Source organism: Equus caballus, chromosome 27, assembly GCF_041296265.1.
Source record: "Equus caballus isolate H_3958 breed thoroughbred chromosome 27, TB-T2T, whole genome shotgun sequence".
Taxonomy (NCBI): domain Eukaryota; kingdom Metazoa; phylum Chordata; class Mammalia; order Perissodactyla; family Equidae; genus Equus; species Equus caballus.
The window spans coordinates 41,651,794-41,668,124 of record NC_091710.1 but is presented as its reverse complement, the minus strand read 5'-3'; the positions used below and the strand labels follow the sequence as shown (position 1 = coordinate 41,668,124).

Sequence of the window (16,331 nt, the reverse complement as noted above, 5' to 3'; positions counted from 1 at the left end):
TGCCAGGGTCGAAAGACTCTCATCTAAAGCCAGCATTAACACCTTACTGTGAAAAGGGAGATATTTCAGGAACAGCAAGAAAGGGGTTGTAGGACGTGGGAGGCTGTGCACGTTTTCAAAGCAAGCCTTGATGAGAGAGAAGTTTCCAAGAGACAGTGGACTGTGGCTGTGACTGAGAAAGGGGTCTCCACCACCAGTACGCCTATGTGGTTTTCCCTGTCCCAGAAAGATTTTGGGTCACCAATGCTCCTAATTACTGGCTTGCACTTGGGTCTCTGTAGACTAAATTCTGGATTCTTCCTGAGATTTTTGGCTAGTAATTTTCCATTTTTATTAGGTTTCAAAAGCATTTTATTTCACTGGGGAAAAAAAAAAACTTTACCTTTAAGACAGAAGTAGTTGACATCAGAATTCTAAACTGTGATGGCATTAGTTGAAAAGCGTTTTTAGAATGCCATCAGTTTGAAAGGAAGGTCTGTTTAATCTCAAAGAGTTTCTATGCCGTTAAGACTCTTATTCTACTTGTATTTGAATAGACAACAATGTTTTGGAATCCTCATATTATTTCAAAGGCTTTAGAGATTTCATTAGCTAGCTAAACCAAACTTGGGAAAATATTATTTGGTTTCCCAAGAAAGTATTTCTCTCGTTGGAGTCTTTCTGTTTCTGTCAATAGGGTTAGAGAGTTGTCATTATAGTCTTCTTATTGGGGCTTTAGGATAGAGATGGGGTTTCATGGAGAAACAATACAGGGATGTAAAGACCTTATATAATTTCACATATCAGTTTTCCATGAAACCCTGTCTTGGCATAAATTTGCCCTTCTACCTTTGAGCTTCATAAAAAGGAGTTCATCATAAATATGTGCTTTGTGTGTACTGGAATGTGCTTGATTTTAATGGGAAAACTCAAGAAAGCAACTAAAGACTCTTTATGCCAAATAGGTTATGATACTGGCAATAGATTAAATAAAAATATTTGAATAGCTGCCTTCCAGATAGAATGTCACAATAGTTCCTTAGCACTTTGCATAAAGACCTTTTCTAAGTTCAAAGCCCCCTTGCTTTTCTGTTCTGTGGAACAAAAAGCTGGCTTCTCTCTTCTCAAAAATTCTTCAATTAGTTTATAGCGGGCTAAGCCTCAAATTTACTTTTATGCACTGCCTCCTTCAGTAAGGTCTCTCTTTTTCCCCATATTTCCCTTTCTGTGTGAGATTTGAAAGGGCTGTCCAGCGTTCCTAATCTTCCATCATCTTTCTCCATAGGCATCTGGCCACCAGAGACTGAGTATTCCACACCTTCAGAAACTATTCAGATAACGGCAACATTATTAGGATAGACATTAAGATTATCACCACTGTCTCCAAATAGTGAAATCCTCAAGTAAACTGGGGACATTTTCTAGGTTTGGATGATGACACTCATGTTAGCACATTCTCCCTCCACCAAGTACAATCTTTCCCTTGGGAGCTCTAGCTTCAGCAACATCTCGTGGCGGGACAAATGCAATTTTATTCCTCCTTTTGTCTTCAGAATATTTTTTAAACTTATGATTCCATTTTTAAACAAAGATCTTATTTTTTCTTTTCTATGGAAAATTAGGGTCCTTCTCTGAACCATAAAATTATCTTTCTCTAAAATGTATTTAAATTAGACACATTAAAACATACCGCGTGTTCTTTTAGTTTTTCTTTCTTTTAGGTTTCCAGGGGACCACGAAGAAATCCTTAGGGCTAGTTAGTGTCTAACGGTATCAGTGAGGAACCTGATGCCCAGAGAGATAAAGCAAGTTGGCCAAGGACTCACAGGTAGCCGTTTATAGTGTAGGAGGCTAGTTTCTGCTCAAGTTACAGGACTAGTAAACCAATGAATAGATCTGGTAACGGAGGACACCCATCATCATGCGTTCCCTAGAACTTTTAGCCCTTCAAGGTCAACGGGGAGGCTCATAACAGCAATCTAATTAGGTGAGATCCAGAAAAATATTTCACAAGCTTTCCTCTGTATGAACTGCAACACTAGGGGGCGCCCTCCAGGACAAAGGAAATTAACGTCTTGCTTTATGATTGCTTGTCATCCATCCCACAGCTGGACGTGTCACTTCCTAACTCATTTGTGTCTCAGTTTCACCGAAATCTAAAGAAAGCTATGAAAGACCTATAATTTTTCGAAAATTTAATTTAGACTTTCAGTGTTCAAGTGGGATAAAAAGGAGCTTGGCTCCTTAGAACTAGCTACATCGGCATGAACCTCTGAAGAGGTACAAAGGGAAGCTGTGAATCTAGCACAGCAGAGCGCCTACGGTCCGCCCTTTACTTTCCACTCACCACCCCAGCCCCAAATGGCCAAAGTTCCATCCTCCCGTCATCCCGCGCGTCAGTAAGTAAGTTCATCAGACGTCCCTTGTTTTCTTTTTAGACTGTGAGACTGAAGTTAGGCTGGAATTAATGGTTAACAGCTGATGTTTGAGAGTGTGGTTAAGAGCAGCTCTGACTCACAGCACACTAAATGTGACTTTGCCCAAGCGCTAAGGTGCACAGGCAGATTCAAGTTCTCTAGTCACTTGTTTGAATATATAGTAAAATAAGAGGAAAAAATTTAATGTATTGACAAAGCAATCTACTCTACCAGGGTATATTTTTGACATGCAAAGGTTTTAAGGACTTTCACAGACATGCTGTACAAAGAGACAAGGTTACACAACATTGGGAACCAGTAAAAGTAAATATTAAAGTTAAGGGAACATTACCTGCACAAGCTCGCTTAGAGGATGAAGACCATTTTGGAAGAAGAAAAACACTCTTACTAAGAATTTCAGCAAACAAGGTGTTTTCAGGTATGATTTCAAAAATTATTATTTAAGATTTCTCTCAGGCAATTATTCCTCGAAGTGCCTTTTTCCATCATGGAGGTGGGGGCGGGGGGGGGGGGTTTAAAAAGTTTTACAAAGAGAATGATTAGTTTTTAAAATTTGTCTGAGTGAACATTTTAGCAGTTTTTAGTTAATATCCGTAGCCAATTTGAGAGGAGATGCAGAATGAAAGAAGAGTAATAGTCTGTGCTCAATAACAAGGATTTTACAAATTAAAAAGATATTCAAGAGCAATATTAAAAAATCAGAAGTCTTGGTTTGTCTCATTGATAGTTGGTTTTTCATAGAGCAGTTTAATACTTCATGGAGATAAGTATATTTACAGGTAACCAGGACAACCAAGTAATATATTTTCAGAAGAATTTTAAAAGGTGAAAACTTCACGAGTAGAAAATCATTTAGTGCTCTTTGATAGATATACAGAGACTTCAAAAATGGAAAGAAAGGAAATAAATTGCAAGAGAAGACAAAAATGGAAAAATACTGGGAGTGGGAGGGGTCAGATGAGAAATACCTGATTAATAGTAAGCTGGAGCCAGAGGAGAGAAAGGGGAGGAAGAAAACTCTCTCCTGTCAGTCCTGGGTTCTTCAGAACTATGAAGGTGTTGGACACCACACACACAGTCGCGCTGAGGAATGTTCTAGGATTTGGGGAAGATAAAATCCAGCATTAGGATAGGAGCTCTGTGAACACTATTGAATTAACTACTTCTCTCCCTCCTTATTTCTTGTAAACCCTGCTGTCAGTAAACTAATTATAAATTCACATTTTATGTTCTAAACACATGCACATTTTTCTTTTTGTAGGATGATTTTATTATATCAAATGGTACATTTCATTTTATTTGCCTCAGTTTCTGGTGGTAAGTAGAGCTTTATCTTCAGTATGGACTGGAAATAGCTTGGTTCTCTCACTTGTACTTTAGAAAAAAAGAGAGCATAAGCCCAGAGAGAGAAATCACGTTACAGTCCCCCATGTGGGAGAACGATTCCCACGCCATCCACTCCAGGGAGGGAAATAAAATGGTTTTATTTTTTGCTTAAGGCTCCAGGTGTTTTCAGAGCAGAAAAGGAAATTGAGGTGAAGGCATTATTCTTAATAATGGGAATCTATGTCTATATGTATATCCCTATTTGTTTGTATCTATATCTTCATCACATATTTAAATGATATTTAAAAGCAGAAGTCTTGACTCCCTTCACAGAGTCCCTTTTCTGTAAAGCAGTCAGTTTAATGCAACACACACAGACACACACAGACACTAGCAACTTTGGACTGAAAAATGTTACGTGAATATTCACACATAGTTTATGCATTTCAATAATTTAATTTTAATTCTTCATTCTACATCACATCCACCACATTTGTTTATAACTTACTTAACCGATATTCAGAAGAACACATCAGTACAAGTATTTTTAGCCCCTATGCTTGTTTTTTATTTAAAATGAGAGCTTAAGCATTCCTTTAAAAAGTAACTTAGATGTATTACACTTAATTTCTGCTACTGTTGCTAGTGTTTTATACACAGTAAAATTTTTCTGGCAAATGTGAAGAATGACAAATCTAGGTAAAGAGATTTAAAATAAAATAAATTCCAGTTAATGTGTTAAACTATACAGTTCATAATTTCTTTTTTCTTTGTAACAAGGCTGTTATCCAGCTCATTGCATTCCTCCATTGTCATCATTTTGAAATAGTATTGTTATTTTCTTGATAAAAAAGATCAGTGATAACTCAGCAGACTTTTCTCTCTTTTTTTTGGTGAAGAAGATTAGCCTTGAGCTATTATCTGTTGCCAATCTTCCTCTTTTTGCTCGAGGAAGATTGTAACTGAGCTAACATCTGTGCCAATCTTCCTCTATTTTGTATGTGGGACACTGCCACAGCATGGCTTGATGAGTGGTGTGTAGGTCTGCTTCCAGGATCTGAACCTCTGATCCTGGGCTGCTGAAGTGGAGTGCACAAACTTAATCACTATGCCACCAGGCCAGCCCCTCAATGGACATATTTTAAACACTGTACCCAGGACCGAATATATAATCTTTACATGTATATATGGAACATTTACAAAAATTGAGCACATTCAAGGCCCTAAGCAAGTCTCAACAAATTTTAAAAGATTGAAATTATACAAAGCATGTTATCCAGTCACGGTGGAATTAAGCTGAAAAATAACAGTAAGACCACTGGAAAATGCTCAAGTGTTTGAAAATTAAGTAACATCCTTTTAAATAAATATAAGTCAAAAAGAGATCACAATGAAAGCCAGAAAATATATTGAACTGAATGATAATGAAAATACAGCATATTGGGGTTGGCCTGGTGGCGCAGCAGTTAAGTTCGCATGTTCCACTTCTCGGTGGCCTGGGGTTCGCTGGTTCGGATCCTGGGTGTGGACATGGCACTGCTTGTCATACCGTGCTATGGTAGGCATCCCACATATAAAGTAGAGGAAGATGGGCACAGATGTTAGCCCAGAGCCAGGCTTCCTCAGCAAAAAGAGGGGGACTGGCAGTAGTTAGCTCAGGGCTAATCTTCCTCAAAAAAAAAAAAAAAAGAAAAAAGAAAATACAACATATCAAAGCTTTTGTATGTAGCCGAATCAGTGCTGAGATAAAATATATAGACTTACAGGCATACATCAGGATACAGAAAAGGTAAAAATTAATGGTATAAGAATCCAGATCAAGAAGACAGAAAGAGAATAGCAAATTAAATGAAAAATAAACTAGAAGGAAGATAAAGAAAATTACAGAAGTTAATTTAATGTAAAACAAATATATACTAGACAAGTTCAACACAGTCACACTCTCCAACCCATTTTATAGGGTCAGTGTAAGCTTGATACCAAAACCTGACATTATGACATTATGACAAGCCACAGGCCTTTTTTCTTCATAAACATAGATGCAAACATCATAAATAAAATATTAGCAAACAATCCAGCAGTATGTTAGAAAAAATAAAAATAAAAAAGATGATTACATTGCCACAAAACTGGGTTTCCAGGAGTGAAAAGTTAGTTTAACATTCACAAATCAATAGATGCACCCAAAAGAAATGAAAGAAAAGACTCTAACAGGTATATTCATGAGAGCATTATTTGCAATAGCCAAAAGGTGGAAGCAACCCAAGTGCCCATCAACAGATGAACGGATAAACAAAATGTGAATATACGTAAAGTGAAGTATTAGCCTTAGAAAGGAAGGAAATGCTGACACATACTATGACATGGACTAACTTTGAAGATATCAAGCTAAGCGAAATAAACCAGTCACAAAAGAACAAATACTGTATGATTTCCCTTATATAAGTACGTAGAGTAGTCAATATCATAGATAGAAAGTAGGATGGTGGTTGCCACTGGTTGGGGGCAAGAGAGACCAGGAGTTATGTTTAATGGGTAGAGACTTAGTTGGGGAAGATGAAAAAGTTCTGGAGATGTATATGTACTACAATAAAAAATAAAATAATTTTAAAAATTAATAATGCAGAAAAAATTTTTGATAAAAATTTCATTCATGATAAAAACTCTTAGCAAACTGGAAATGGAAGGGAACTTTCCTCATCTGTTAAAGAATATCTTAAAATAAACAGACAAACAAAAATCCAAAGCAAAAATCTTGTTAAAGAATCTGTTAAAGAATATCTCAAAAATCTGTTAAAGAATATCTTAAAATAAACAGACAAACAAAAATCCAAAGCAAAAATCTTCAAGAGACCTAATACTCAATAGTGAAGTATTATTGGAAATTTTCTCTAGATATTGAGAATAAGACAAGAATTCCCACCATTGCTTGCATTAAACATGATATTGGAGGTCCTAGTCAGTGAGGTAAAGAAAGAAAAAGAAATAAAAAGTAAAAGACTAGAAGGAAATACCTGAATAACTTTTATGGTTCACAGATGATATGATTGTGTACCTAGAAAAATCCAAAATAACCAACATGTAAGTTATTTGAGCCAATAAATTACGTTAGCAAGAAGTCTGGAATACAAAGTCAAATACAAAAACAAGCATTTGTTAGTTTACAGAGAACAGATTAATCAGTTTTTACTGGTGCTAAGAAGCTGTATTTGGATTTTTTTTTTTAATTAGGGGTCTTTTTTCTTTTTTTTAAAGATTGGCATCTGAGCTAACATCTGCTGCCAATCTTCTCTTTTTTTACTTTCTTTCTTCTTCTTCTCCCCAAAGTCCCTAGTACATAGTTGTATATTCTAATTGTGGGTCCTTCTGGTTGTGCTATGTGGGATGCTGCCTCAGCGTGGCCTAATGAGTGGTGCTATGTCCGTGTCCAGGATCCGAACCGCCGAAACCCTGGACTGCTGGAGCGGAGTGCGCGAACTTAACCACCCAGCCATGGGGTGGCCCCATCAGTTGTACATTATTATTTGCCCATCACCATATAAATGTGTCCCTTTACCCCTTATGCCCATTCCTCAATCTCCTTCCCCTCTGTTCTCTTTGTCCATGTGTTTGTTTATTTTGCACATATAGTGCACATATATTTTGCACATATACAGTGTTTATCTTTCTCTGCGTGGCTTATTTCGCTTAACATAATACCCTGAAGGTCCATCCATGTTGTTGCAAATGGGGTCATTGTGTCTTTTTTATGGCTGAGTAGTATTCCATTGTGTATATATACCACATCTTCTTTATCCAATCATCAGTCCATGGGCACTTGGGTTGCTTCCACGTCTTGGCTATTGTGAATAATGCTGCAATGAACATAGGGGTGCATAAGTCTCCTTGAATTGTTGATTTCAAGTTCTCTAGATAGATACTCAGTAGTGGGATAGCTGGGTTGTATGGTATTTCTACTTTTAATTTTTTGAGACATCTCCATGCTGTTTTCCATAGTAGCTGCACCAGTTTGCATTCCCACTAGCAGCGTATGAGGGTTCCCTTTTCTCCACACCCTCTCCAACATGTGTTATCTTTTGTCTTGGTGGTTATAGCCATTCTAATGAGCATAAGGTGATATCTCATTGTAGTTTTGATTTGCATTTCTTGATGATTAGTGATGCTGAACATCTTTTCATGTGCCTATTGGCTATCTGTATATCTTCTTTGGAAAAACATCTGTTCATATACTCTGCCCATTTTTTGTTGTTGTCGTTCAGTTGTGTAAGTTCTTTATATATTTTGGAGATTAACCCCTTGTCAGATACATGATTTGCAAATATTTTCTCCCAGTTGGTGTGTTCTCTTTTCATTTTGTTCCTGGTTTCCTTTGCCTTGCAGAAGCTCTTTGTCTGATAAAGTCCCACTTTTTTATTTTTTATTTTGTTTTCCTTGACCTAGTAGACATAGTATTTGAAAAGATCCTTCTAAGACTGATGTCAAAGAGTGTACTGCCTGTATTTTCATTTAGGAGTTTTATGGTTTCAGGTCTTACCTTCAAGTCTTTGATCCACTTTGAGTTAATTTTTGTGCATGGTGTAACATAATTTTCTAATTTCATTTTCTTGCATGTGGCTGTCCAGTTTTCCCAAAACCATTTATTGAAGAGACTTTCCCTTCTCCATTGTATATGTTCTTGGCTCCTTTGTTGAAGATTAACTGTCTGTAGCTGTGTGGCTTTATTTCTAGGCTTTCACTTCTGTTCCATTGATCTGTGTGTCTTTTTTTTTTTTGTACAAGTATCGTGCTGTTTTGATTACTATAGCTTTGTAGTATGTTTTGAAGTCAGAGATTGTGATGCCTCCAGCTTTGTTCTTTTTTCTCAGGATTGCTTTAGCTATTCAGGGTCTTTCGTTGCCTCGCAAAGGGAATATTTTGAGGTGAGAACAGACTCTCCATCAATGGGAGGCTGCCATGCGGTCTGTTGGAAGCAACACAGAACTTGGGGAGATGAGGCAGTTTTTTATGTTCTCAGTCATTCTTGGCGGTTAGCTGCCAATTTGGGAGAAAATCCCATGACATATGGAGGTGATAGTTGGGTAGCTTAGTAGGCATATATGGTGAATTTTTGAGGCTAGTCTTTGGCAAGATCCTTGACTCTCTCTTCTCCCATGAATCCCTTTGGCAGTTTAGTGAATACTCTGGACTCCAACTGATGAATATTTTTAAAGGCATAATGTAAAAATACATGGAATTACCAAGGAAATCAATCATATTGAAATATAGTTAGTTAAAATGTGAAAAAAAAGTGATATAAAAATAGGTGCACTTCTTATTAACATACTATGCAACAAGATTTAGTGGTGGGCCTAAAGCTAAATAGTAATAATTGCCACCAAACCAGTAATGAGGGATAATGATATTTTGAGATATCTGCACCTGTAGAGTTTTCTTTTTAAATCTGTGATTTTTTAAAGACCACGTCACAGATACTATAAACGTGAATGTGGTTGGTTGCTTACATTAACAATAGAAGGTAATGCCATATTTCCGTTAGAGGTTAGTGAAAATAAAGGTAAAATTTTCCACCGTCCACTCCACGGACTACCTAAATCCTATAAGCCTCTACTGACAGTTTTGACTGCTTTGTACCTACATATGTTCCCACCCATTTATTGGTATGCTGGTGGTTACTACAATAAATATTTGAGTTGTATTTTATTCTGCCCAAAGTATTTTCATTTATGTTATGTATACATATTTATATATATATACAAGCATATGTATTTTTTGTTGTATATATGTATATTTAATATTAAGAGGATCAAAGGCTATATAGTAGTACTTCTCAATGAGAATATACCAAGATGAAAAACTACAGCCTTTTATTCAATGACTAAATAATAATGACCCAAATAATGGCCAAATCTGGAATATTAGATATCTCTTTTTAGAAACAGAAAAGATTTCATGCTTTTAGTTTTAACTTATATATGGTTTCAGGTGAAGGAGATTCAGTTATTTTTCTGAGATCCTAAAGTTTCTGTGACTAAACCGCCCATTTTAAATAATGAGGTGATGTACATTACCACATCCAGGGCCACTGAATGCTACTGGAAAATGATCACTGTGAAGCCTTTGTTTCATGTGAACATAGAGTCTGGACAAAGGAGCAAAGGCGAAAAGGAAAAGCAGGAAGTCTGTTCTGGACTTGGATGGGATCCCAAAGAGCCTCTTTTGCCAATAAAGATCTGAGGAATGATTCAATTCCCCACAAAGCAGTGTTTTTCCAAGAGCAGTGATTTCCAAGAGAATCACTCATAAGCAGTGCCATCGAGGTACATGCGCCATTTTGTGATTTTCTTTTCTCTTTGAGGCTGCTTATCCAATAAACTAATAGTGAAGTATGGATTGCTCTGATTTGCAAGTTCACGCGTATTTTCTGTTAAGCAGACCTACTTCTCTCGCTTTTGTGAGATTATTACCTAGTTAGACATGCCTGCTAAAATCCAAAATAATGCGTGCTGTGCATTACATCACAGAATGTGTGACTAAGCTGTTCAAAGATATCTACTTTCAAGGAGGAGACATTACTACTGTTTTCACGCCAAGCGCCAAGCACTGCCAAGTTGTCTGCACGCACCACCCAAGGTGTTTGCTCTTCACTTTTATAGCAGAATCATCACCTGAAGATCCTACCAAATGGTAAATATTCGCATTTCTACATAAAAGAAATAGATGCTGTGTGATGATTACCTACTAATCAATTTCCATCTCTGTTTTATAAAATGTAATGTTAACAATTGGAAAATATATTGTCCTTCAATTGAAATATTAAATATTACAGAAAAAAGATGGTATGTAGGCAGGTCAGGGAGAAACAGACATGCCTCTCAGTGAGGACTTCCTCTCTTGTGGTCTTGTTATTAATTGTATACTTATCTCTTATTTCTTGCTACTTTTATGCCTCTTAATCTTTGCTTTTTGGTTGATTGTTGATATTATTTACACTGGTGTTTTTCCCTCAACTATTTTATTAGACAAATTTAAATGTTTTTAAAGATAATTTGAAAGAATAATACAATGATCCCCTGTCAACCCCAAGAACTTTTGCCATTTGTACCTTGAGTATCTATATACAGTCACACGTCCCCTAATGACAGGGATACATTCTAAGAAATGTGTTGTGAGGCGATTTCGTTGTTGTTTGAACATCATAGTGTGTACTTACACAAACCTAACTGGTTTAGCCTACGAAACACGTAGGCCACATGATGCTAATCTTATGGGACCACCATCCTATATGTGGTCTGTCGTTGACCAAAACGTCGTTATGTGGCGCCTGACTGTATGTGTATGTGTTTAACCATTTGAAATAATTTGAAAACATCATAATGCTTCACCCCTACATATTTCAACATACGTTATCCTACACAAGAGACTTTCAAAATTTTTGAAGAATCCCTTTAGATCATCTCAATTGTCCCCAAATGTAATTTATAGCTACTAAGCAGAATCTTGTGAAGATTCACAAATTGCCTGTGGTGGTTTTGTCTCTATAGTCATATTTTTAAAAAAATTCAAGAACATTCCACCCACCACTTTTGTTTCCATAAAAAGCTTGAAAATTTAATAATAAAGCTTTACTATACAATTAAGCTATCAACATCTTTGTGTATTATTGCTGCATTTATAGATATTTACGTAGTATCTTGAACTTATAAAATTTACTACTCTAGAATCTACAACAGAGATTGGCAAACTTTTTCTTAACAAGGAAGAGAGTAAATATTTTAGGCTTTATGGGTCCAAAGGCAAAATCAAGGATGTTATATGAGTACTTATGTAACCATTTAAAAATATAGAAACAATTCTTAGCTCATGAGCTAACCAAAAACAGGCAGAGGGCTGCATGTGAGCAATAAGCCATAGTTTGCCCAGTCCTATTTCCCTTTAGGAGGGAGTATTATATGTGATCTTTTAAACATAGCGATGTTGGGATGAAAAATAAACTCACAGTCTTGCCAAGAAAATATTTGTTTTGGCGTAAGATATAGTAGTTCATTTCATTCTTTTTGATTTTCTGTGTTCTGACTTTTAAGACCTGTAATTTTAAAACATAAATTCCCACCCAGTAATGTTATTTTTTCAAAAACAGGTTTACTTGTATCCTGAAAGACAGTGTTACAGAAACACTGCCAATGGTGAATATGACAGGAGCAATTTCTGGATATTCTTTCAAGCAATGTTCGCACCAAATAAGTGGTAAGATGTCTTGCTAGAGTTAATAGATACTAGTTATTGTGATGTATACATATAGTTACATCAGATATAGTTTTATGGCTATAAAACAAAATCCTGCTATATGGAAATCGTCTCAATGAAGTTCTTTCAGTTTACAGTCAGAAGTAGCATTTTTCATGTAGTTCATTAAAATTTATCTCATAGAAGGACATATCTTACTACATCACTTCTCATCATTTATTTATTTCCTTTCTCTTTCTCAGCTTAAAGTTTTATATGAAAGTCCTTGAACATGATAACTCAAAGGAAGCATCTCTAAAAGTTGAGATGATGCTTGTCTTAATAGTGAAAGAGGCACTTGAGTAGGTTAATTAACGAATCGATCAATCGGGGGAGGTAAGGAGACAAGAGAGGCCAGGCCAGGAAATTGAAACAGGAATTTACAGGTCTACTATTGTTGCAGTATACGAAAGATATTGACATTCTCTTACTCCTTACACGTGAGAGTAGGAATTAAGCAGATTAAAATAAAAATAAAAGGCTTCCAAGGGAAAGCGTGTAAAAGAGTGGAAAAGTAAGTCAGGAGGGATGGTTGCTAAGGTAGGACTCTTGCAGTTGCTCATGGAGTCTGGAAGATAACCAAATTTTCCACTTTTATTTCCAGCTTGCAACAAAAATATTTATGTGGATGTAGACATGAAGGGCTTGAACTATAATAGCTCTATTGCCAAGAATGCTCAGGAATGCCAGGAGAGATGCACGAATGACATGCACTGTCACTTTTTTACATATGCAACGAGGTGGTTTCCAAGTGTAGAGCATCGGTAAGTGAGCTGTAGACTGAACCCAAAGACGTTAGACTATCTGATGGAGAACAAAATGGAGGTTCATTAAAGTCTTTTTCAGCAACTTGATGCCAAAGTTTATTTTTAACCCCTACAAGACATTTCTGTAATAAATATTTACAGTTTTCTTGATGGAAATTGCATTTAAAGCCCAATTTGGATGCATATCATTTATGGTAAGGAGTTTGTCTTTTAGTGACAGTTATAAAAAAATATGTATATGCTTAACCCATCTCCTAGCTAATTTAAAAAGTGCCAAATTTTTAAATTGGCTATTTTGAGACACATGCAATTGGTCTGACTGTGCCGTTCCCAGCCTAAATGATGTTACAATCTGACTCTAGATCAAAAAGAAAAACCTGCTCAGATATCTCCCCAAAATTTTTCCTTACCTAAGACAAAATAACGGAAGTTTATGTGAAGTGTTTTAGTCTCTCCCATACCAGATTTTGAAATATTCCAGGGGTAAATCTATTGTATAAGAATTAAAAAATGATCTGATCTACAATGGTTAACATGTTCTCTTTAAAAAAAATTTTTTAGGGAAAAATATCATTAACTTTTATATTTAGAAATTGTTAGAGATATTCTAGATTTGTATGGTAAACTACAGTTATCTGGAATGAAAAAAGAGAAATAAGTTCAAACGACTAGTATTTGGATTTTCACTTTGGATTTTAATGTTCTGCTCTCCACAGTCACAGAAAGGAGATGAGTGGAAAGAAAATAAAGCATCAAATATTTATTTCAAAAACAACCGTGATAAAACAAACTCTCAAATCAATAATTAAAATTTTATGCTTAGTTTTCAAGCTTTTTAGTCTTTAGCTCAGCTCAAACCACATCTTTTTAAATATTTTATGTCTAAGACTTAATGCGATGTGCACAAGAAGCCAGGAGATTGGGCGTTGTTATGCAATACAAAAAAGTTAGAATGCTAAAATTGAGAGGGGCTTGAGAAGTCATTAATTCCTGCACCCCTACTCCTCATGTCACCATCCCTCTTAAACTGTCATTTTACTGATGAAAAATAAACTTACAAAATTCACAGGACCATGAGGTCCTGGCAGAGTCAAATCCAGCTATCTAGCCTCTCAGATCAACTCTTGTCAGAGTAATTCCTTAGCTATCATGCCCAAGCAGTCTCTCAATGGGTATTTCTCATCAACTTATGCTTTTTCCTACTTGTCTTTGGAAGAATAATGTATTTTTCCATTTTTATTTTTATTCAGTAACATTTGTCTACTGAAGTATACCCAAACAGGGACACCAACCAGAATAACGAAGCTCAGCGAAGTGGTGTCTGGCTTTTCACTGAAATCCTGTGCCCTTTCTAATCTAGGTAACTATTATTTTCTTAAGGAGGTAGTTTAACCATTAAATAATAGGTGCTGATGATATGTACAATGGGCCTACCTTAGCATACCAATTATGCTCACTGATGAAATGAACCCAACAGTCTTTTACTGTCTTCGCGTGAAAAATTCCATTGTGTCCTGCATAATTAGAGCTTGTATTTGAATTAAAAGTTTAAAATAATCACTTCTGTTTTTCTAAATTACAAAAATTTTTTTTTAAGATCTTGGAGTAAGCAAACTTTTTATTTTTTATTATTAGGACTTTATTTCTTGAGAGTAGTTTTAGGTTCATAGCAAGACTGAAGGGAAGGTACAGAGATTTCCCATATGCCCCCTGCCCCCACACATGCATAGCATCCCCCATTATCAACCTCCCCCACCGGAGTGGGACATTTGTTACAACTGATGAACTTACGTTGATACATCATAATCACCCAAAGTCTGTAGTTTACGTTATGATTCACTCTTGGGTTGCACGCTCTATGGGTTTGGGCAAATGTGTAATGACATGTGTCCGTCATTGTAATACCATACAGAGTATTTTCATTGCCTTAAAAGTCCTGTTTGCCCTGCCTATTCATCCCTCCTTCACCCCCCAATAAACTTCTTTGTATGGAATTTACAAATACCATGACTGGGATCTTACTGTTTGTGAATTGATTTCCTAAACATTGTTTCTTCTGTTGTCCAGCTTGTATTAGGGACATTTTCCCTAGTACGGTGTTTGCAGACAGTAACATTGACAGTGTCGTGGCTCCAGATGTCTTTGTCTGTCGCCGCATTTGTACTCACCATCCCAACTGTTTGTTTTTTACCTTCTTTTCTCAAGAGTGGCCTAAAGAGTCCGAAAGGTAAGGAGTTAAGATTAAGAGTAATGTGTTATCTTTTAAAACTGATCAAAATCCATCATTAAAACTTACGTGCAACTACAAGTTTAATCTAAATGTCTGTATAGGATAGATAAAAGTTGCGAAGAATTCCCCCCTTCTCTGTTTCCATTCCCCACCTACAGACCACAAATGCAATGTTACCAAGGACTCTTGGTTTTCTTTCGCTTAAGGAGGTCTCTCCCTTCAGCAAAGGGAGAGTTGCCTGGTTCTGAATGAAAGGAAGAGAAGAGATGGTCTTTGAGAGGCAACTTAGTGTAATGCCTGGTTTAAGATAATTGAACCTAGGGGCTTGCCCAGTGGCCTAGTGGTAAAGTTCACATGTTCCACTTTGGTGGCCTGGGGTTTGCAGGTTCAGATCCCGGGTGCAGATTTATACATGGTTCATCCAGCCATGCTGTGGCAGCGTCCTACATAAAAAATAGAGGAAGATTGGCAACAGATGTTAGCTCAGGGCCAGTCTTCCTTACCAAAAAAAAATAACCAACCAAACAACCTGAACAAAAAAAATGATAATTGAACCTGGAACAGAAAGAGCTGGAAATACCAGTGATATATGAAATCCAAAGTGGAAAGAAGTTGAACTGAAGACCCACATCAATAGAATTGTGGGTGATAGTGGAGTGAGGTTTGAGAATTGAGACCCTGTTTCCCTACGGATGGATATTAACTCAGGAAACCTTAATAAAGTGTGGGAAATTTCTCTGATCATAAAAGGGACATTTGCTGGGGCTGCTGCCCCTCATTGACAAGGTTCACTAGGAAAAAAAAAATCTTAAGATTCAGTCTCCTTCGAAATCTGGATGGTATATATTATCTGAATCAGAATTCTCAAGGTCCTTGGCATTTGCTTGACTTGGCTGCCCATTATTGGGAGAATGTCCCCCAGAACAATCCAGCCAAGGGAAGCCCTGAGCTCCTTGTCCATCAGCAAGCCTGATTTTCCATCGACTGAGGCTGTAATTTCAGAAGCACTAGGTCTGTCGCATGAAAATATATCTGTTACTTTCATTTACTCAACAAATTTAATATAACTTATTTGGTGCCTACTAATGAGGCACTGTTCTAAACACTGGGGGTATCATTAGTGAACTAAATAGATAAAAACCCTGCCTTACTTGGACCAGAGTGGAAGTGATAGAGATGCAATCAGATTGGGATATATTGTCAGTGTAGAGCCAATAAGATTTGCGGATCCACTGGATACCAGCTGTGAAGGAAAGAGTCGGGGATAGTACCAAGATTTTTGGCCCAAGGAATTGAAAGGAAGGAAAT

General features: G+C 36.6%; 1 protein-coding gene across 3 annotated transcripts in view; it reads left to right on the top strand.

Annotated features, from left to right (window-relative positions):
- Positions 1-2,040: 2,040 nt before the first annotated feature.
- F11 (coagulation factor XI) overlaps positions 2,041-16,331 on the top strand; it is a 28,258-nt gene continuing 13,967 nt past the window's right edge. For 2 of the 3 annotated variants that reach the window (XM_070253252.1, XM_070253251.1), the window contains exons 1-7: positions 2,041-2,835; positions 3,679-3,734; positions 10,265-10,427; positions 11,881-11,987; positions 12,631-12,790; positions 14,044-14,153; positions 14,861-15,020. In XM_070253252.1, coding sequence (XP_070109353.1) covers positions 3,680-3,734; positions 10,265-10,427; positions 11,881-11,987; positions 12,631-12,790; positions 14,044-14,153; positions 14,861-15,020 — 755 coding nt within the window. In that variant the 5' untranslated portion in view covers positions 2,041-2,835; position 3,679. The remainder of the gene's footprint in view (positions 2,836-3,678; positions 3,735-10,264; positions 10,428-11,880; positions 11,988-12,630; positions 12,791-14,043; positions 14,154-14,860; positions 15,021-16,331) is intronic. The other variant, XM_023630525.2, reaches the window with a different exon arrangement.